General features: G+C 40.4%; 2 protein-coding genes across 2 annotated transcripts; both read left to right on the forward strand.

The window, feature by feature from the left end:
* Nucleotides 1-2202: 2202 nt before the first annotated feature.
* LOC137594082 (anoctamin-9) lies at nucleotides 2203-15194 on the forward strand. The gene is made up of 24 exons (XM_068313326.1): nucleotides 2203-2245; nucleotides 5123-5197; nucleotides 5298-5420; nucleotides 5511-5647; nucleotides 5809-5858; nucleotides 5956-6014; nucleotides 6611-6690; nucleotides 7764-7898; nucleotides 7982-8075; nucleotides 8182-8242; nucleotides 9249-9331; nucleotides 9430-9534; nucleotides 9692-9856; nucleotides 9950-9986; nucleotides 11486-11597; nucleotides 11759-11816; nucleotides 11934-12031; nucleotides 12119-12315; nucleotides 12421-12573; nucleotides 12672-12819; nucleotides 12899-13021; nucleotides 13175-13268; nucleotides 13965-14077; nucleotides 14274-15194. The coding sequence occupies exons 2-24, from the start codon at nucleotides 5147-5149 to the stop codon at nucleotides 14287-14289; spliced, it is 2292 nt and encodes a 763-aa protein (XP_068169427.1). The 5' UTR covers nucleotides 2203-2245; nucleotides 5123-5146; the 3' UTR covers nucleotides 14290-15194.
* Nucleotides 15195-15539: 345 nt separating this feature from the next.
* sigirr (single immunoglobulin and toll-interleukin 1 receptor (TIR) domain) lies at nucleotides 15540-23198 on the forward strand. The gene is made up of 10 exons (XM_068313318.1): nucleotides 15540-15734; nucleotides 16671-16943; nucleotides 17091-17298; nucleotides 17394-17521; nucleotides 18621-18761; nucleotides 18849-18992; nucleotides 19171-19273; nucleotides 19599-19752; nucleotides 20975-21152; nucleotides 22406-23198. The coding sequence occupies exons 1-10, from the start codon at nucleotides 15668-15670 to the stop codon at nucleotides 22582-22584; spliced, it is 1575 nt and encodes a 524-aa protein (XP_068169419.1). The 5' UTR covers nucleotides 15540-15667; the 3' UTR covers nucleotides 22585-23198.
* Nucleotides 23199-23304: the final 106 nt, after the last annotated feature.

The raw sequence follows: 23304 nt of genomic DNA on the forward strand, positions 1-23304 counted from the left end.
AACCGCTACCGCTGCTAGCATGTAGAACCAGCTAACACACGTGCATAGCTGTTAGCATACAGAGGCTAACTTCAGCTAGTAGGCAAGAGTTCTCTATTGAATAAGTTTAGAGGAAAAATTAACATTTTACACGCAAACATAAAACAGTATTTAATGTTAGTGTCAACAACTGAAGTTTGTTTTCAGATACAGTAGTCACTGTGCACCTGGCAGCCATTTAGAGCTGTCAGCTATTTCTAGACAGAGCCTGGAGGTCTCCTCAACTCCAATACTATCCTTTTTTTTACCACTTGTAGACAGAAGTTTTGATTGCCTGAGGACAGAATTCTGGGTTTAAGGAAAGAAGTTGTAAAACATGTCTTTTCCACTCGAAAACAAGTTAGAATACTAAACTTAAATTTTCATAATTTTGATTTTATTTTTTTATAATTTTGACTTTCAACTCTGAATTGACTTCTATCTCAAACATATATGTTTGATAATGTTTTGGTTCAGGATGCTTCTGTGGAACACCATATTATTCTCATTCTAATTTAAAGACACAAAATCAATTGTTGGTTGGTCCATTATTCCTGAATAGTTGAGTTAATTACAAAACCAGTTTGGTTTATAAACTCTTAACTTTTGAAAGTTTATACCGTCTCCTAATATCTCAGACTTTTTTTTAAAACCAAATTAGACAGATTTGCCATACGCGCACATTTATGTTATCACCAAACTGTTATCACCTTTTTTTTTAAAGCTTTAACTCTTAAAATACCACCTAATGGACCTTGACTGTGCACTTCTTGTTTGCTTTGTTTGGTTTAAACATTGTGATGTTGTGTTTGGCTTGTTTTCCCTTTCACAAGTTCCTATAACAGTGTCCTTGATCGAGGGCTCAGTAAACCATAGATCAGCTGTTTCCCTGCCCCTCCCAGCCACCTCCTCCCTACCCTGTATTCAACAGTCAGATTTAGTCGTAGCGTCCCCTTCTGTTGCCTTTCAAGTGGTTTACATTGCTCTGTACTTCTGTAATTATGTTATCCTCTTTGTGGGGTGTGGCTGAGTACAGAAATACAGCAGGTTATTTTCAAACCACTTTTCATGCAGTCTCTCATTCTTGACATGTGGATCCTCTTGGGTGCGCACTCCTGTTTCCAGGACTAATGAAAAAAAAATTATCTTCAATAACAAAGCACAGAAGGCCCAAATTGACATGTTAGTTTTTCATTTTTGACAGTCCAATAAGATGAACGGGACACCAACTTAGGTTTATAGGACTGTGGAATATGGATCAGATATAAGCAAAATGCGCATCATTTTTCTGTGCTTTTTCCACCTAAAAAAAGCACAGAAACATTCAGCTTACTCTGAATGTTACTATAACATTGAGAGTAGCCTGGAAAAATCAAAATTATGAGAATTTCCTTTCATTTTCACTGACTGCTTCATCCGCTTGCATGGGTCGTGGGGAGCTGGACCCTATCCCAGCTGTATTAGGGATGCCAGTGCACCGTGGAGCCACACAGAGACACAGACAACCAAGCACACACACACACACACACACACACACACACACACACACACACACACACACACACACCAACGCCTACGGGCAATTTGGGACTGACCAAATAACCTGAAGCACATTTTTTTGGAGGTGGGAGGAAGCTGGAGAACCCAGAGAGAACCCACACAGACATGGGGAGAACCATGCAAACTCCGCAAAGAGCGGGACGCAAACCCGGAACTATCCTGCTGTGCGGTAACAGCGCTACCCACTGTGCCACCATGCTGCCCAGATTAAGATTTTCTTCTTATTTAATTTATACTGTATGTTCAAGACAGCAAAATGAAAAACTGCAATAAAAGAAATGTGTTTGAAATTTTGTGCCCAAAAAAAGAAAAATGAATAGTATTAAATCTACAGAGGAGTAATTTTTTGGACTTATCTCATGTGTCTTATTCCTTCATATGATGTAAGTAGGATGTGGAGGTACCAGGAAAGCGACACTGAGTGCCTGGGCAAACTCATCCGGAGGACTTGTTCTGTGATGGGTCAGAACCTGGACTCTGTGGACACATGTCTGGAAAGAAGGATGACCAACTCCAGATCGATCGTGGGGAACACCAGCCACCGCCTGCACACCCCCTTCTCCCGGCAGAGAGAAAGGGGTGGGCAGGCGGTGGCTCCTCCATGTGCAGGCGGTGGCTCCTCCATGAAGAGACTGGGGTCCTCCTATGTGGCCTTTACCATCAGGAGGTACAGTGAATGTCTCAGGAAGAGAGGGGGGGGATGCGGAAAGGTCAGCGAGGCCAGTGCCCAGTGGATGAACGGAGGGGTGGGGAAGGGCGAAGGCACACTGTGGGAGTCCTGGGTACATGTCTAATGATGTTGTGATGGATACGTCTTGCCCACCAGGTGGCCTTCAGTTTGCTGTATAATCAGCTTTTTCTGCTTCTGCTGGGTTTTTTTTTGTAGTTTTCTTGTTTAGATATAAATTGTTTATCTGCTTAGTTTTGTCTCTGGGTTTATCTATCTATCTATCTATCTATCTATCTATCTATCTATCTATCTATCTATCTATCTATCTATCTATCTATCTATCTATCTATCTATCTATCTATCTATCTATCTATCTATCTATCTATCTATCTATCTATCTATCTATCTATCTATCTATCTATCTATCTATCTATCTATCTATCTTTCTTCATATAATCTGTATATTAAATAATCATATAAATCAAGTTGACTTGTAGGAAAAGCTTAAAGATGTTTTATCTCTCATTCAAGAGGCTTCCTCATGTCTGTTCGGGAGTGGTAGATATTGTGTTTGTGTGTGTGTGTGTGTGTGTGGGGGGGGGGGGGGGGGGTTCCAGGTCGTCGAACTATAATTACAGTCCAAATTGATATCCAGTAATTTTGGTTTCATCTACGAGCTGTAGGCTCCCACCCGGGAAGGTTGGGGTCACCTGACAGTTGCTTGGATGATACACACACACACACACACACACACACACACACACACACACACACACACACACACACACACACACACACACACACACACACACACACACACACACACACACACACACACACACACACACACATCTTGTAACCACACAAGATCACAAGATCACCCAGAGGTTGTGAGGCCAGGACGTGCCCTGAGTTTCTATTACCAGTGAATATAAGGTTGTGGGTTTTTTTAAATTAATAGAACAGCTGAAGATGTGACAGGGAATTGGGGGGGGGGCATTTCATTGAATAATTTAATTAGTCCTTTAGGGCTTAATTCAAACTTTTTTTGTTTACTAACATGTATTTAGAACACTCATTAACCAAATCCCACTTTAAGTATTGAGCTACATTAATCACAGGCTAGTCACAGAGACGCTGTAGCCCACACATTATACATGCAACAGACCGATCAAAATCGTGGGTTACAGTCGTGAGGATGGGGGGCCCTTGGCCCCTGGAGCGCGTTCTGCGTATGGACGCCCCTGCGCACAGCGTCTCCTCCTGCGGGATGAAGTCAATGCGGAACAGGCCGAGCAAGTCACTGCGTTTGCTTCCATCTGGTGGTAGAATCGAGGTATTAATACATGTCCACCAGTGAGGAGGAGGCAATAGAATTATGCCATTTCATGATTGCACCTGACAAGCCACATCCAACCAGTCTGTGAGCGTCTGCGGCCGCAGGTGAAGCGCGCACAGTGTGCGCCTGATGAAGCCATCGCGGGCTGAACGCAGAAAGAGACGTGGAGGTGTCAAAGTAAAATGAGCCGCCAGCAACAGGTTGAGTCGCTTCTGACATTCCTTTGCTAGTGACACAAAAAGACGTTTGTTCCTGGAGGAAGTGCGGAAGTCCGCTAGAGCGCTCATGTCATTCCTCTGGTCCGACTGGAGCGGCTGAGATTTTGGATGCGAGTGAGGCTTTTTTTTTTTTTTTTTTTTTTTAAATCTGTGGAGCCACATCTGTTTTCAGGACCTGCCTGTCATGCCCGTCCACAAGAGGCAGGTAGGTGTCCCGATCGATACATGTTAATACAAAGCTGGTATGGATGCGTAATGGAGGCGATCTTTGGTCAGCTCCGGTGTGTTGACTGCTGCTGTCATTCCTGCCAAACCTCCTGTTGTCAGATGAATGGCTCCAGGTTTACAAGACCCACCCTGACAGAAGAACACACAGGCCTGGTGCTGGTTAGGCTTTAATGACATTTAACACGGGATGAATGTACTCCCACTAGTGTCATGTTCACACTGTGTACACCTGGTGTAACCTGTGTGATGGGGGGGAGCAGGTCCAATGCTCTTACTCAGGCTAGATTAAGCCTCCTCTCTCTGACAGTTGTCCAGGGTTAGTCAGGATCACCACAACACACTGCCATTCACGGACACACCCCCCACGTCATAGTTAGACAGGATTCTTTAGGACATCATCATCCTTCTGTTGATCTCGCTCTTGAATCAGCAGATGGAGGAAACCAGATTGTCCTCATAGTAAAACATCACTCAGGTTTCTGTCCCCTTAAAGGCCAAATGTATGGTTTTCTCATAGTCTTGTCTCCTATTTGTGAAGTAAATCTATCATGTTAACAAACAAATGGACAACGTAATCACCATTAATGAGTAAGTCAATATAATACAAAAACAAAATCAGCATGCAAGTATGACATCACTAGATAATAGAAAAATGTAGAAAAAAAGGGCTTGTTTTTTTTATTTCTGCGCCTCCGCGCAGGTCATGTGGTTCACTGATCATTACCAACATTTTGTCTCCAAAAAAAAATTCATGGAACGCCCCCAGAGCTCTGAAAGACTCCTAGCTTTCCCTTAGTGATGTGAGTTTGTTCCTCCACATCCACAAACGATGATAGATGCTTATCATATTAATCCAAGCAGCTGATGTGTGCTCCTCCATCCTGTGGCTATTGGACATGGGTCATCTATTGCCAATAACACTTAATAATAACAATAACACCTGAATACACATATATGTGTAGATTCCATCTTAAAAGCACCCATTCATAAACGCTTGACCGTTTTACATCCCCAGAAGCAGCAAAAGTGTTCCTATAGCAGAGTTGTGTCTGCGTGACTAACATTATCCATCAATATTTTGTTGTATAGCCCAGTATTGAATTACTGGAATTAATGGGAGTGGTGAGAGAGAACGGCAGTGACCCAGCATCACTTCCTCCAGTGGTAAGAATTTATTGCGTCTGTAATATCAAATTTAAATCACATGTTAATATTACTCTATGAATCTCCCAGTCTGATTTGGATGTAACGCTTTGTCACACAGCACACGCCACTGTCATACGACTACGTCCTGGTAGCCAAAACAGTCGAAAACCAGGAGAGAGAGGCTTTCAAGAAGCAAATCGCATACATTGAAGAGTTGAAAAAAAAGAACATCAAAGTTACGGTGAGAGATCGATGACAGGTTTATCTTTACTCACATGTGTTGATAAAATTGAGATTTACTCATTTGCCTCATCTGTCCTTGTTGTGTTAGGAGATTAGAGATGATCATCTCATCTTCTATGGGATTCAAGCGCCGAAAGAGATTTTTGAAAAGTACAGGTATCTGCTAAAAGTGTCAGATGCTTGCAACTGGAGCTCAGATCAGAACGTCGTACCACTCAGCACCAGGTAGAAGCCCTCATAGATGTTTAGGACACTCACAGTTGAGCTTGCACATGTAGCTGGGAGGGAATCCCTGTTGTGTGTTTGTAAGGATGGGATGCTGTAAGTTTTCCTGTTTCCTGCTGAACTTGGGCTCAACGACTGATTCTTCACTGTTCTGGTTTCAGAATAAGAATCGTCCACTTCATCTTGAATCACACACCCATCTGTACAGGAGGTGAGAAAGACCTGAAGCATTTATAATCTGGAATCTACTCCTCAGATTGATGCCTAATCTGTGTTGTCACCCTCCCCGTTTTTCTGTTGTCCTACAGAGAGTTTGAGGGATCTTATGAGGATGAAGGTTTTTGAAGCAAGGTTCTGCTTGCATGAGGTAAAAATTGGTATAAGCCTTTATTTATCAAGATCTGCTCCACCTTGCAGAATTTTCACTATATTTGACTTGATTTTTTTTGTGTTGTTACCAGAACTAAACAATCAAAGTGGGTCTTGATGATTTTATGAATAAAGATCCTCCTGCTTCAAATATGCAGATCTGATTTTTCAATGGCTGCCAAAATGTTTTGCCATTCTAAGAACTCCTGAAATTATGAAGTGAAAGTTGGTAGTGGACTCACAGAACGATAAATGGCTGCCAGAAAACTAGTTGTTTACAGAGACACCGTTTGACTCATATTATGCAGTGAGTCACTGCTGCTGGGAGTAAGTGGGCATGTGTGTGAACATACTGAACATGCTGTATGTGTGCATATGAGCATGGGTTTATGTTTGTGTTTACTTTACACACTGGTATTCAGTGGCAATTCAAATGCAAATACACATCAGTTGTAAGAGGAGTTGAAATTGCTGTGTGATTGAATTTTTGCATTTTTAAGCTTCTGCAGAGCTTCACCATGTGCCATGGTAACCGTTATGTAGGAAGATCTTCATGGGGGAGATTTCCTTTGATTTCTGTGCTTCTGCTTTCAGAAAAAGAAGCAGCGAGAGCTGAAGGAGAGCTGGGCACGATGGACAGCCTGTCTCCAAGGGCAACCCATAACTGCTGTCAGGTTTGAACCACACTCAACAGCCTATTCATTTCTCCGCTCTTTACAATTAATGCAGCACTACCGCTAGCTGTATCGTCCTACTGTGAAGTAGGTTTCACTATTAAAAGGACAACAGCAATCAAATGAGGCCCACATATGTGGTCCAGGCATTGTTTGAACTCTTTTTGTAAAATGATCAACAGTCTGTGGCGCTGGCGCAGAAGAGCGATTGGGATTAGATCCACAAAGCAAACCTTTGTTGTTAAGTTTATTGATAATACATAGTAAAGAAATACCCTGGGCAAAATCACTCCATGTTTGTAGTGTAACTGTAATTCTAAGTGTCAAAAAATTACAGCCACATTAAAAATTGGTATGAAACTGTATTAACATATGAACATAAGGTGTTTCTATGTGTTACTTTAACAATATGACTGTTGTATAGATGTTTTCTACAGTATACAGTATGTAACACACAATTAAATATATTAGTGTCTCTCAAAAGTGATGGTGAGACATTAATATACATGAACTGTATGTAAAGAAAGTATATAGTATATACAGAAAGTATATGCAAATTTTATTTTATTTTACATATTTTACTTTTTGTTTCCATGGAAATGTGTTATCGAAGGCAAGTGAAAGGGCAGTGACTTTGTGTGGAGCATATTTTGCAAACTGAATTCTAGCTTCACCAGTCTCTGTCCATGAATTATTCATGATATGCAAAATTTGAACCGTTGAATTTTACAATGATTTTAATTCATCTGAAGCCTGGTCATGTTTCTGGAGCACTTCTCACAGACATTACCTTTTAAATTGTACATACAGAATGTCAACTACAATATGTAGTTTTATCTTTTAGTGTTTAGATTTGGAGTTTATTGTTGGGAAGTGATTTATAGATGGTGAACTGGAGTCTTCTCCACAGCAGAGATCCAAAGGAAAGGAGGATACAGAGTCTAATGATGTGTCTGTTATAATATTCAGATGACTTCTGTCTCATCATGGTGCATTATTTTCTACTTTACAACCTGACGTTTCTTGTCCTGTTCACCTGTGTGTCTTTTTGAACTCTTGTTTTCTCATATCAGGAACTACTTTGGTGAGAAGGTGGCCTTGTACTATCTGTGGCTGGGCTGGTACACATATCTGCTCATCCCACCTGCTCTCATTGGGGTCATAGTCTTCCTTTATGGCCTTGCCTTCTTCAACAGCTCCCCCCTCATGTAAGATTCTTCATGACTCTGCAGTATCTTTGTCATAACAGAGTGCTTACACTCCAGTAAATGAAGTCATTATTGTGTTGTAGAAAGGAGGTGTGTGAGGCCGAGATAATCATGTGTCCACTTTGTGACAAGAGATGCAAAGTGTGGCATTTGTCCGACACCTGCACGTATGCCAAGGTACATCAGTGTGTTAACCATAGATTGCTTTGTGCCAAACTGCCAAACATTTCTTTGTTTTTTGTTTGTTTGTCTGTTTATTCATTTATTTATTTTCTGTGTACAGGTGAGCCAGCTGTTCGATAATAATGGCACAGTTTTTTTTGCTATGTTCATGGCAGTCTGGGGTGAGTTCTGTGTCTAAATTATATAATTATTCTTGTGACATAGAAATAAATATGTTTATTTTTATTCAGATCTCTCTTATTGTTACCATGGTTCTACATCCTGCACATTTAGCCTTTTTGAAAATGAATTTTAAAACAAATTGAAAAGGTACATTTAATAGAATATGATTGACTTCGCCCAAACATTTTTGGCTAAACAGGACGATTTGTGTGGACATACATTTATTTCATCCAAATACTTGGTTATTTTTATGATCACTGAGACATGCGCTGCCAGAAGGAGTTGGATTATGGAACCTAGTCATCCTGGCTACTCGTATCTTAATCATCCCGGGCCTTTTGTCCATGAGAGTGGTAGAGCAGTGATCTATAAGAATGTCGGCAAGGTTTTTCATTTACTTGATCAACCAATGGTGTTATTGTGGATTTTTAAATGTGTATAGCTCCTTATCAGATGGTAGGTGGCAAGTGGTGATTCATTAAAATAATATTTCCTTCCCTTAACTGATGAAAGTTAGTTAAATACTTACGCTGCAACTGTAAAATGAAAAAGTGCTTCCTTGAACCCAAAAAAAGATTTGTGTGAGGGAGCCCTGTGATAAAGAAAGAGGAAGGAAGGATGGAGGACAGAATGCAGAACTGACACTGCAGGAGAAATGGGAAACTTATTGGAAGTCCCTTCATGAAATCAGTATGAAAATAAAAGCGTAATGCATGATCATTTAGAATTTTCTCCTGAAAAAAAACAAGAGCCAAAACTTATGATGTGAACTGAAACTCAGTAAGTCTAAGTTCTACTTGTAAGTCTAAGTACAGTAGTTTTGAACAGTAGAATTCATGACTGGTCCTTATACCTTTCTACAGACAAAATGTATTTGTTCAAAATTGCTCTCAAATGCCAACGTTGTCAAAACTTGTTAAAACCAGATGTGATATATGTTCAAAAAACCTCTCGTTGTTGAATTTGCTCACGTTGACTTCATGGACGCGTGATAAATCTTTGCAGCAACATTGTTCTTGGCATTTTGGAAGAGACATCGAGCCTCCTATGTATGCGAATGGAAAGTGTCTGATTGGTGCGAGGAGGAGGTAAAATCACTTTTATTTATTGTACATTTTTTAGAATGACATTGTAGTCATAATGAGTGATCGTTGGGTTTTGCGGCTGTATTTTTTTCTGTTTGCAGGAGGAACTGATTTTGGAGATTGTGAACGATCCCACCTGCGAACCCAAAGAATATAAACACTCCTACCTGCGCAGCACCCTGGTCTTGATCTGTGTCACAGCTATGGTTGGTATCATAGACTTCATGTGTAACATCTAAAGCGCTGGTCCATCTTTAGAATTCAACATATTGACGTTGTTAAGGGTTACATTTTCAGACATGTACAGCAGTAGACGTTAGAATGTTTTTTAGTGTGCAAACAAGTGATCATTTGTTTCCACAGATACTGGTGATCATCGGCCTGACACATGCTCTGGTGGTGTTCAGGGTGATTGCAGCCGTTCTCTTGGCCGAGGGATCGTGGGAGTTCCTGAGTAACCACTCAAACACTGGAGCGATGATGCTGGGGGCCGTCCTCCATTATTTCATCATCACTGTCATGACGCGGGTACACGGCTCTCTAAACGTGCACCTCTGATTCCTGACAGGAATATCCTTTGTGATGTGTTCTGTGACTCTGACCCTGTCATTCCTTCTGCAGATCAACAGGATAGTCGCCATGAAGCTCTGTGGAATAGGTTTGTTTACTTCATATGTTGTCATTTATTTATTTTTTTATAGAAAAGATACTTTGATATCCCACTCCAGGCAGAATTAACTTCACCTTGAAAGCTGAATCTGAGTTCTTTCTGAAAGCGGGATAAGTGTTAAATGATAACTCATAAACATCAATATTTGAAAAGAAGAGACTTATTTGACAACATTTTGACATTATCAGAATCTTAGGCATTTGAAAAAAAATCTGTTTTTTATATTAAGAAACAAAACTTTTTTCTCAAATATGCAATTCAGAACCTCTCTCCAACTTTTTCTTCCTACGATGAAGCACACCTGTAGGATTTCATATTTTCATTGATATTTCATGTTTTTCTTTGCTATATGACGAGTTTAAGTTTCATCAAAGACTGATGAAGGAGAAGTTATTTGAAGAGTCAATAATAGGTTTATCGTTGTCTTCATGCTGGAAAATGATGCAGAGCACAAAGCAGGTCAGTCGAAGTGATAACAGACGGAGAACAGCTGTTGAAGGGTATCTGCTGCAAACTACAGGCCATGCACTGTGGCCCGAATCCAGCCTCTGATATCATAAAGTCATTCTACTGCAAGTTTGATTGCTCAGAGTTCACTGAGACATAAGAAAGTGCACATTATGTAAAGAAAATCATGAAGGAAGTATCATGTGTGAAGAATATCTCTCCAGAACATAGAGAAATTATGGAAACAAGGGGCAGTTGTGAAAGTGCATCAATTTCAGGTCACCTGATTTTCTCTGAAGGCAAACTGAAGGAACATGAGTCTTAGTGGAAATTGTTTAAATGCTTTAATTGAACAATAAAGGCACGTAATATATATTTAAGGAGCACGAAACATTGATCAAATTATAGTAAACAACACGTTAAATCTCCACAATGAAAGGTTAAATTAAGTTCCTACCACCGTAACAGTGACAAACAGCAGCCATTGTCTTCTGAACGCCACAGTTACACTTTTGAGTAAAGTCATTACTGTCCTTTCAACGCAACATCATTTAATAGGAGCCTGTGGTTTGTGTACATGTTTGACTTCTGCTATGGACTCATTAGATCTGTTCACAACACACATTCTGACTTTTCAAGATGTAATCAGTGACATTACAGGCATTAATGATTCCTCTTTCTGCTTGAAGTGTCCATTGAGAGGCAGAATACTGACATGAGGGAAGTAAAACTGTCACACCCTGTTAGGAAGCCACCATCATGAGGGTATAATTAGCATCTAGGAATTTCCTGGTGTAGCTCCCTGGTTTCTCAGGAAGATGAGATCAGCCAAAAGTTGACAATAAAAATTATGACTACACTCAACAGGAATGCTCATAGACTTATTTCAATTGTCTGCCCCAATATACAATTATTCAGATAAATAAACTTTAAATAGAAGTCTGTTGATGTGTTTTATTACAGTTTGCCTCTGGTTTGTGAGATTGTGCCATCTACTGACCAAATAGTGACCTGCATGAACTCTGACATGTCTTTACCAGAAAAAACGAGATCATTTGCTGCCACAGAGAAGAGTTTTACAGTCAAGATGTTCACCTTCCAGTTCTTCACATACTTTTCCTCCCTCTTCTACGTTGCCTTTTTTCTTGGCAGGTAAGACTCTGTTGGTTAACATTGTTTCTATCATATCACTCCATCATTTTAAAATGGAGGACTTGGTGTCTAAATGAACAGAACTTATGAACTTTGCTTATTAACAGCTGCTGTTCAAATTTGACTGCCCACTATTAATGCTTCATTGTAAAACACTGCAGGATAAATGGGCATCCTGGTGGTTATGTCCGGATTGCGGGGAAGTGGAGGCTGGAGGAGGTGAGTAGTGTGATTATCTATTCAGTTTAGAATTCCTGCATGTCCATTTTGTTCTTTATTCTACGTTTAAACATTACATCTCCAATGCATTCCAAACAACTCCTGCTCCGTCCACAGTGCCATCCCAGTGGCTGCCTCACTGACCTGTTCATCCAAATGGCCATCATAATGGTGCTCAAGCAAACCATCAGCAATGTCTTTGAGTTCACTGGCCCGTGAGTTTGGATCAGACCTGTGATGATGAACGCCTGTACTGTACAGTCCACTTTAATGAGCTGGGTCTCCGTCTCTTTTTGCTTCAGCTGGCTCTCCCGTTGGCTAAAGAGAAGAGGGACGCAGAAGCTCCAGAGGAAATGTGCCCACTGCTACCTAAAAGACGAATTAGAGTACAAAAATGGAGCTGAGCTGTGTGATAACTGCAAACTTCGAAACTGGGACAGGAATTACCGTCTTAATGACGTTGACTCCTTCAGCTTGTTCAAGGAGTTTTTAGAGATGGGTACGCACTCCACTGATGACTTAACAACAACAATATAACACAGAAGACTAACACTGAATGGGTTTTTTTTTTTGCAAATCATATTTTTATTTGTTCCTTTCTTAGTCATCCAGTTCAGCTTCACCACCATATTCGTGGCAGCATTTCCTCTCGCTCCTCTGCTCGCCCTCATCAATAACGTGATTGAGATACGCTTGGATGCTATTAAAATGGTCACCCTGGAGCGCAGACTGGTTCCCAAGAAAACTAACGATATTGGTGAGGTTCCACTGGACCGTTGACACAATTTCTGAGCTTTTATTTTCCTGTTTGTACTCTGAGGAGAATTCTCTTTATATCAACATTTCTATCTTCAGGCGTTTGGACTGACGTGTTGGAAGTTATTGGTGTCTTGGCTGTCATTGCAAACGGTCTGGTCATTGGTGTATCATCAGACTTTATTCCTAGACTGGTGTACCATTACCGCTATGGTCCATGTGCAAACGGCACAGCGACAGATATTGAGTGAGAATTAATCGATAAAATTTTTGTTCTCTTTTTTTATGTGCAGCTCACTGTTAAATAAATTCTTCTGCTTTTGCAGCTGCATGGTTGGCTACATCAACAACACCCTTTCCATCGCGCGAATGGGTGACCAGTCCATCCTCAATGAGTTTATACCCAGTCAGATGGTCACTGCTGGCGGCTTGAACGTCACTCACTGCAGGTTGGTTCTCCGTTCACCCGACTTGTCGCCTGCACAACTCTGACATGTGGGTTCAAAAGATATTAAAGACATGTAACTTGAGTACAAAACAAAATGCAGGGGATTTACAGTACACTGTTTACCACTGATGCTAATACCTGCTTTCCTTTACAGCTATAAAGATTATAGGAGCAATGAGGACTACAGTTTAACACCACAGTTCTGGCTAATACTAGCTGTGCGCTTTGCATTTGTCATCCTGTTTGAGGTAAGCCTTAGTTTATCCTTTGTTGTAAGTTGATTCCGTAACCTGTGGGTCTTACCTGTAAAGGGGTTCAGTTCTTTTTAATGGAAGTATTGCAGATATAGTCAGGTAAGTCAATGAGACTCAAACAAATGCGATAAAGAGCTGTGAGTGGAATTGACTCCACAGCCACCATGGGAGTGAAGATGTGTGGGCCTGGATATCACCACGGCGATATCCAGGCCCCATCATTGTTTGTTTCAATGTTAAAGACAGAGAAACGGACAGAGAAAATTGAAAAGAAGAAAAAGGAAAAGTCTAGTCTTTACTGAAAGTTTGGAACAATTCCCCCTTTTATTTATCCTCTAGTAGATTTTTCCACCACTGTAGGTGTGAGAGCTTAAAAAGAAAAGGAAGGGTTCCATGTTTCCTACCAAAGGAACATGCACCCTGTATGGCGACATGACTGTTTCAAATTATATGTACATATAAAACTAAGGTGTCTCAGATTTGAATATAAATGTTATACCACAAGTGTGCTGCACAGGTGCTGACCAGTCGCTACAGCCATAAATAAATAGCTGCAGCACAGAGTACACCGAGCAGCCTTTAGTTTCTGCTGTGATGACGGTGTGTGATGTGTTTATAGTCACCTTTGGCCAGTAGCCAAAGCCCAGAGAAGAAGGTTTACATTCCTAACACTCTCCTCTTTGTTTGCAGCATGTTGTCGTCATATGTAAGTTTATCACAGCCTGGTTTGTACCCAGTGCTCCAATGCAGGTCAAGAACGACAGACTCCATGACAAACTCAAGAGACTAAAAGAGGAACTCAGGTGACTCAGATAATACGCATTTTTTGGTATGAAATATTTCACTGGGTACTAAAAGCTGGAATGTTGACTTTTGTGTTTGTTTTTTGTAAATTATTACACGATTGTAACAGATATAGACTTATATACACACATATAGTGGATGTGTTTATTATTATGAATGATGCAACTAATCAATCCTTGTCTGCATTTCTCGCAGTTCATTCGAAGCGTGACGACATTCAGACACTTGATTTGTTCACGTTTACCCCTGAGGACGTGAACCCAGTGCTGCCTTGTGGATCAAAGTGTCCAGACTGTCACAGTGTTGTGTCCACTTTAAATCATCTCGCTGAAGAGTTCAGATGTAGTCTTCACACTTATATTTTTACAGTCCAATGTTAAAAGCCAGCTAACGGGATTCCCATGAATGACATGAACTTTGAAGACCAGCTAATGGAGTGTACAGGAACTGATTTTACCAATCACATCTTTCATGAGATGATTCTATTTTAAGAATGTATGGGACAGCTTTCAGTTGAACAGGTGAATAGTGATATTTGTGAGGTGTATGTGAGTGTTTTCTGTAAACAAGTCTTATCTTAATTTAAGCTGCTTTGCATACACAGCACCACGTGTGTTAGTGTTGTGTTATACTTTAAAATACACAGCCATGATTGTTATTACTGCTGATAGTTTCTTTTGTAAATCTGACCCCAATGTTTTGCATTATAATGTTTTATATTATTGAATAAAAGAGGGAACTTGTCGCCTCTTACAATGTCTTTAAAATCTAAGATTAGTCATTTCAAAAGTGTGTTGTAGTCGACATTTTGAATTTGTCAGAGTTAAGAGTAAAAGCCTTTGCACTGCTTTTTATGACTGAAGTGTAGTGTTCTAATAATAACTACATTAATGTCAGTTGGATATTTATGTGAATTCAGGGGATTAAATGACTAATTTGATTAATGGTTGATTTTCTGAAGTGATTTTAATATTCCTTAGTCTGAACTGATTTGACTCAACTTGCATGTGTGTGAAGCATCATGAAAAAAGGTGTCCAGATTTCCAAGTTAGGGTGAAGAAGATAACATTTAAAGAAAATATTGCTGACATCTACAACCCCTAAAATAAGCAAATAAGCCACCCATTATACATTTGTATTAAGTTATGACTTCATTCATGGTAAATAAATTATTAAAGTCATTTTAAACATTTCTATTCGCAGTATTTATGTATAATTGTAAAATTTAAACGTGAGCGCGTATTATCAACATTTATTATTGTAATTACATCAACCCGCGGTTTAACTAATATGAATGTGAAAATAATTCACGCAACATAAGAGTCAGCAGTAACCAAGAGGGATTTTCCACACCTCCCGCTCTACGGTTTCGCCGCCGTGAGGACGTCACGTGACCACCAGCAGCCAATGGCCGGCGGAGTTTCCGGTTCGTCCAGGTGCAGTTCATTAACCAGCGGGCTGACGGCTCCGTAGCACCTGCGTTAGTGTCCTGAAGTGTAATGTAGTAATAACAGAGTTAGTGATGTAGGTTAATAAAGTAGTTTTCATCCGGGTCTCTTGTCAGCTGAAGAAGAAGGAGACTCCTGCTCATGGCGGGATTTTTAGTGGCGCTCATATTGATTACTGTTCATTGGGACAAGTCTCTCTTCGGAGTTGGTAAGGATGTTTCAAGAGAAAATTTCACCAACGGGCTAATTTATAAATTTAGAGAAACTGGTTTTAAATACTGTACGATGATAGTTTTAGTTCGCATTTGTGAAAATGTGTCCATAATGAGTTGTTAGTCACCGTCAGGATGGAGGCGCAGAGTCAGACCCATGTGGTCGGTGTGTGCAGGCTCAGGTGTCTGTCACGCGGTCGCATGGTGTTGCCTGGCAACTGGAGGACCGGACCCGGACTTTGGACCCGGATGTGTATACTTATTTATAAAGGAGTTTTAAAAAGGAAATAAAAAATGAAAGCAAGGGAAGTTTCAGAGAAACCTGAGAGGGCAGTTGTGCGGGATATTTGTGGCTTGGGTCAAATATGCGCATGCGCGGTATATCCTGAAGAACAGGTTTCAACAGGGCAGGTTTCAATATTCAGATTGCTGCAGATTTATTAATGTGTTGTGACAGATGAGCATTAAAGGGCAATAAGTGTTGGGACAGGACTCTGTTGTGTCCTCAGACAGACAATAGGTGTCTGTGTTTTATTTTAATGTCAGTCACCACTTTGTTCATTGTCTGTCAGGGTGAACGTGTAAACAAGCTGGCCTTCATACACCATTAGACTGACTCTGCTCACAGCTACACCACAGCCGATCAGAGTATGCAAACTATCTCCACATGTTGTTGGCAAAGTATTATCTGAGAGGTAAAAACCCTCTCCTACTAAGTCGTCCCTTGCTCAATGCACCTGATCACAAAAGTAAAGTAGATATACTTGATAGGGATCTGTCCTAAAACAGACCTGCCGATTACTTGGTGAATCCTGCCTTCATTACATATATTTTCAACATTCTGGTACAGTTTGGACGAAGGAAAATGCCGTAAGAATCGGATTGGGGACAGGGAAGTTTGACCTCTATATTCCCTTGGTCTCTCTTTGTAGCCCAAAGCTGTGTGGATGTGAACCAGTTCAGGGAGCAGGTGGGCTACCTGAGGCAGGCCTACTGGCTGACCTGCCCTTTGGAGCCCCCTAAGCTCCTGAGCAGCCCTCACCTTAATATGACCTGGCTAAAGGGCTGTCAGCAGCTCCCAGACTTGGAAGGAAAGGTCTACCTGGAGTTTTCCAACCTCAGCATGGAAGATCAAGGGAATTACACCTGTGTGCTTCGTCAGGACAATACCTCTGCCTCCTTCACCCTGCACCTCATAGTTAAAGGTACGTACAAACGTATACTGTGTGGCAACACGTAGTTATGGCCACCAGCCTTCCAGCCACATGCTGTATCTGGTAGCACACATGAAGGCGTCTATTGTCTGGAGTTCCAGGGAACACAGATAACATTGGTATGTCTCTTTCACACAGAGTCCCAGTGCTCCAAAGCACCAGAGTTCATACCTGAGGTGGGTGTGACTGGACTCTCCAGGAATGTGGGATCCACGGTGATGCTGAACTGCACTGCTGTTCTCCCCTGGGACCCATCAGAGGAGCAATGTGACACCAAGCTGCAGTGGAGTAAAGATGGCCAACCCCTCACCAATCACACACTTTACATGCTGAACACATCGTCATGGTGATTTGGAGCTTTTAAAACATCAGCCGTACATGACACGATGGCATCGGAGAAGTGTCTATGAATGGAAGTGAATTATCTGAGCTACCTTTTAGGTCTCCTGCTGACGGCCAGCTGGTGGTCAGCAGTCTGCTGAACATCATACTCCGGGATCTGGATGATTTTGGGATCTACAGTTGCAAAGTGAGGAACGCTTCATCCAACTTCACCCTACAGAATTCAAGTAAGACAAACAGACTTTAGCAGGTTTTTTTTAGCAGGTTTCCTCTGTGTTGTCTTGCTTCCCTGGTCACGTTAACTAATCTAATGAAACACCTAAATATGAAGAAAAATTCAGTAGATGGCTATTATCAAGAATATTTTACATCCATATGACAACATTACAACATCAGAGACATAACCACACACACAATTGACCTTTCTGTCAAATTTCAGCCTTGTAGGGTAAATATTGTGGCCAAAGAGTGAAAAAATGTTGTGCACCAGTTTAATAGTACCATTTACTTGTGATTCACAAAATGAATTTGTTCCCATAAAAAAAACTCTTAGTGTTTGAGAAATCAGCAAGGGTACATTGGAATTGAATGTTTAAAACTACTCTACTAACATAGTCACTGTGAACTACCTGTATGATCATAGCGACTGTTGGCACCCATAAGCGTTAGGATAGCATCTCAGTGGGAGGCAGACAGAGAGGTCACCCAGTTATTGTTTATTATAGGCACGGTGGCGTAGTGGTTAACACTGCTGCCTTACAGCAAGAAGGTCATGGGTTCAAACCTCAGCATTTCCAGTATGGCCTTTGTGTGAAGAGTTTGCATGATCTCTCCATGTCTAAATGGGTTTTCTTCGGTTTCCCCCCATTACCAGGGATAACATGCTTCTAAGTAATATTAGGTCATGTTGGCACATGGCGGCAGCGCAACCAGGGTGCAGTGGCTCTCGACCAACTCTCCATCTGACCTTCCGATTTCATTGTACCAATGTATAATGACAAATAAAGATCTTTAATTTTAATCTTATTATACAAACCAGAAACTCTTTATCTGATTTTTTACTGATTTTTTTTACAGAACATTGGATTTATTGATTTTCATCAGGATGTAAAGATCATTTTGACATGTGTAACTTACTATGATGCTTCCAAAATTAATTACATAGCCTATGTTAAAGGAATTGATCCTTGATTTAAGAGATCTGTTGAAAAAAAATGACAATTTCTTTTCTTTTCAGATTAATTTGTATCCCAAATGGGTTTTTTTTCTCTACTGTCCATTTCAGTTGAAGCATTGGTGGATTATTAAATGCTTATTTCCTGCTAGGTGGCCCCAGCCACACAGGTGCTGTCGTTGGAGCCATCCTCCTTCTCCTCCTCCTGGGTATTTCTGCACTTGTGTACTCCAGATTTCACCTAAACATCAAACTTTGGTACAAGAATTCCTACGGAGACTTTGAGTTAAATGGTGAGACATCTGTTGAAGTGATATAAATTTTGTTTTAGTTGATGTAGCATCAACACCTGTGGTATATTTGCGTTTCCTTGTCTGTAGATGGCAAATTATTTGACGCCTACATCTCCTATGTCAACAATGATCACGACAGGAAGTTTGTCAACTTTATTCTCAAACCTCACCTGGAGAATAAAAATACCTACAAGGTGCACATCAACGACAACGACATCCTTCCTGGATCAGGTATGATTTTATTCAATTTAACTTGTGTAAAAGACATTCAGTCTGTTGATGCTGGTTCTACATGGTTGAATCTTTATTTTTCATTAACGTTCAATTATTAATCATTACCTATATTTCTGGTGGCATTTTTCACTCAATTTCACCATGTTTTAACAAAAAATACAAATCTTGTTCCCAGAACCTTCTGCAGAACTTCTGACAAACATGAGTCGCTCTCGTCGTCTGATCGTCTTGCTCTCTTATGCTTACCTTGAACAGGACTGGTGCTGCAATAACTTCAGGTCAGACTCACACAGATAAACTGAAAGCAGAGTCAACACTGTTAAAGCAGCTTTTACTCTGTTTGTGTAGCATTTTACTTTTACACCACTAGAGGTCAACGTTTAATGCAGCAGAATTTAATGTTCAGAAACATTCGAAAGATGGAGCAGCGTGGTTGTGCAGTGGGTGAGGCCCTTGGCTCTCACAGCTAGATGGTTGCAAACATGAATGAATGAATGAAAAAAATGAATGAAATGTGAAGGATATTTACACTGTGTGTTGTTTACATCATTTATTTTATATCAGATTTATACAGAGGGTGTCTCTGGGTTGATGTGTTTTCAGGAAGGGCTTTCTGCACCTGTTGGAGGTCGCTCGGCAACCCATCATCATCATCCTGTTGGAGGGTCAGTCTAAACGCATGAGGTACCAGATCAAGGAGCTGTTGAATGAGCACCGGCACTGCCTCGCCGTACTCATTTGGAAACACAATTCAGGGGTAAAACACACAATTCTTAATTAGTTGGTGATTATTATTAATTTTCTCATAATAAGATGAAGGAGGTGAATATGATATGAGAAATAAGAAGATAAGCATTTATATTCCCCGCAATAAATTGAGAGGAAAAGAGGATGTAAGAAGGGGTTCTATCCATCATGTTTTGTACCTGAGCATAATTTAAAATCAGTTTCAGGAGAGGACTTAACTTAAAAACAGTTTTAACTCACTAGTATTTACACAGCTCCCATCAACTGGAGATGTGTGTTTTGATCATTTGAGTATCTTAAGCATTTTCGTTATTTACTTATTCTGAAAGCACGTTTGTTACAGACTGGTGTCACTTCTGAATAGGCTGGAGTTCAGTAAGTTCTGATTGTCATGCTTGTGTTGAGACTGACTGACACACCATCCTTCTAACTTTGATAGTCTATTTGAGCTAACACTAGCCAAGACTGTCAGTAACACTCAACCAATCACTCAATCAACTGTCTGACTGTGTTTGTTGTGCTGCTGTATATAAGGGATCATATGCAGACTTATGAAGTACGGGCTGCTGTACTGCTAATGTGGTCAAGAGAAATAGTGACATTATCTGTGTTTGAAGGATTTAGATTTCATACTTCAAACATCTGGACTAATTTAATTGCAGCATGAGTGGGCAGAAAACTCTCGTCCATTTGAGCTGTCATCAGTCTGTACCAGCAACATCAAACATTTTCTTGGATTGACTGAAATTTAACATATTAATAAAAATCAAGCAGTCGGCAGCTGTAAAAAAAAAAGCCTACTGCAATGACCAAAGAAAGACCAGAATAATTTAAACAAGGGCACAGATTTGTTAAAAGAAGTCTGTATGACGTCACATTTGACTGTGTTGAATGAAAACTCAATTTCAAGCAGGTGAACGATCCTTACGCGTTTTATAAGGATTTCACACTCAGAAACTCAAACCCTGCTCCCTTTTCCAGTAGAAAGCTACCTGCTGTCAAGAACTGAGAGAAAATCAGACTGAACGCTATCTGCAGTGTGTTCAAACAAAGGCAACAAACATTGTTTCATGTACGGCCACATTTTCATAGCAAGGGGCTGATCGAAGGTCAAAATGGTTCTATGACAAAGTCAATATTAATTTCTGATGGAGTCCACCATAACAGAGTACAGTTTGACTGGAACAGCATGGCATGATGTGTCCACATGATGTGTCCTTGTGTGTCCACAGTCTCCGTCCTCAGACTTCTGGAAGGAGTTGGCCTTAGCGATGCCTCGCAGAGTCGTCTTCCAGAGCGAGTCAGTCGGCGACCCTCAGACCATGCTGCAGGATGACAAGGACCCCATGCTGACCCTCGATCCTGATTACCTAGACTGCCATTCGGACACTGACCCTGCTGGTGATTTGGGTGAGAACTGGTCTAGAAAAGTCCTCAAGCTCTTTTATAAGTGTCACTGTTTACGTTTTGCATAAATTAATTGTCAGAGGAAGGAAGTTGAAGGAAGTTTTTATAATCTTTATCTGCTTAGACTGAAGAACGAAATGATTAGATTCACAAAATAGTTTTCCAGACAGCGCAATCATTAATAGGCTAATTAAGACAAAGGATGCATAAGTGTCTAACAAGATAAAATGTTGATTTTTATCTCAACAAAATATGTATCATTCAGTACATATAGAAAACATACTTAATGTTTAACGACCATCTGGCATTGATTCATGATTAATTTCATTTTCAATTAACAAGTCAATTTTACACAAACAGTAAAACTGGAATCTGGTTCATAGAAGTTAATGCTTGTCATGTGTTGTCAGCATTGTGCAACTGGAACCTATTGTGACTGACCTGGTTTGTGACTGGTTTGAACCTCAACTTAGTTGACTCAGTTAATGTTTAGCTATGGTGCTAGAATGATGACGCTGCACATGTGGCATTCTGTATAGCAGGTCAGCATGAGAGCAAACCGCGATCATGGTAAAGAAACCTGTTGGCACTTGCTAACTTGTGGTGTCAGGTAAACAGATCAGTGTCACTCGTGTCCTTCACTGAGAGGTGACGCTAATCAGTTAGCATGACTTAGTTTAAAGACCGGAAACAGGGACACAACTGACGTGTCTGTTTCCAAATGATGTAAAAACTGCAGCCAACATATTTGAATCTCCAAAATCAACAGATTGGATTCTTTTTTCTTTTTTTTTTCTTCTTTTTTTTAATTTTTCAAATCTGAAGTGTATAGAAGACATTCATCTTTATAGAGGAGTCATCCTACCCGAACCACATGAAAAGGCAGCCTGACTTCAGTGGTGCTGGTACATGGATTTTGAATCTGTGATAGAGCAAGGCTCACTTTTTTCCTATTCCAGTCTTCACACTCATCTGTTACTCTCAAAATTATCACACAGATACTAGAAATATATTATTCCTTTCATCTAACTCTGGGCACAAAAACAAATCTATACTCCAATTCAGTTCTGCATGGAGCAGCAGCGTCTGTTAAAGAAAAATGTTTTTTGCCTTGAAGCTACAGACTTCCTATAGGTGTCCAATCAAAATGACTTATAATATTAGGGGATATTATAAGTCTATCAAAAACACTGACAGATTTTCTGCATTAGCGCTGATTCGAGACGTGCTTTTCATCTGTTCTCTTCCTGTTGCAGGGCTTCGTGTCCCTGTGTACAAGGCCATGGCCTTCAGAGCTCCTGTCCTCCCTGCTGCTCCTGTCGCTGCCACCGCATCCAATCCTAAACCCTCAGACATCGATGTGTCCGACTTGGGATCGCGGAACTATGGCACACGCTCAGACTTCTACTGCCTTGTTACTAAGGATGACGTGTGATTCACTCTCCTCTTTTTCTCTTTAAAGTTTGTTGTTAAAAATCATGTGTTACCTTTGTCTTCTTCTAATTACAAAAGAGTACTTTTGTTTTTTCTGCTGTTGTGTAAAGTATTTTAAGACATTGTACAGAAGTTATCTGTAACATATGTATAAGTCAAGGGAATGGGGAAAAAAAGCTGTATAAATAAAGGGTGTTTTATTGTTTCGCAACAAAGATGTTTGATGAATCCCCAGCAGATGGCAGAGTAACATCAGAAAAGATGGTTTTCTGCTGTTTGGTTAGTTTGTCATAACAGGTGACTGTAAACTGGTTTGTGAAGGATGGAGATGTGTGTGTGACAGATTCTGGAAGTCACATTTGGACTTGGAAAACAAGCATGAGTTTGCACACAAGTCAACTAAAACCAAGAAACATAAATGAAAAATGTGTAGTTCGTCATTTTTCTACCCAGCTGAGGATTTTATGTGAGATCTAAGCTCACACTGATGATAAAATGACAATTTTACACGACAAAATAGTCCGATAAATGCCTGCATATTTCATTCTGTACTATGTTCTGTCATAGGGGAATGACCTGCAATGAAATAAGGCCCTAAAAATGGGTGCAGCAGGGAGAGTTTAGTATTGTTCCTGTCTGAGCAGGAGCAAATATGTAATAGGGTGTGGTCTGACATTTTGTCATGTTAGTGTCAGCTTCTTACAACCGTCATAAAGCCGCA

Source organism: Antennarius striatus, chromosome 4, assembly GCF_040054535.1.
Source record: "Antennarius striatus isolate MH-2024 chromosome 4, ASM4005453v1, whole genome shotgun sequence".
Lineage (NCBI taxonomy): Eukaryota > Metazoa > Chordata > Actinopteri > Lophiiformes > Antennariidae > Antennarius > Antennarius striatus.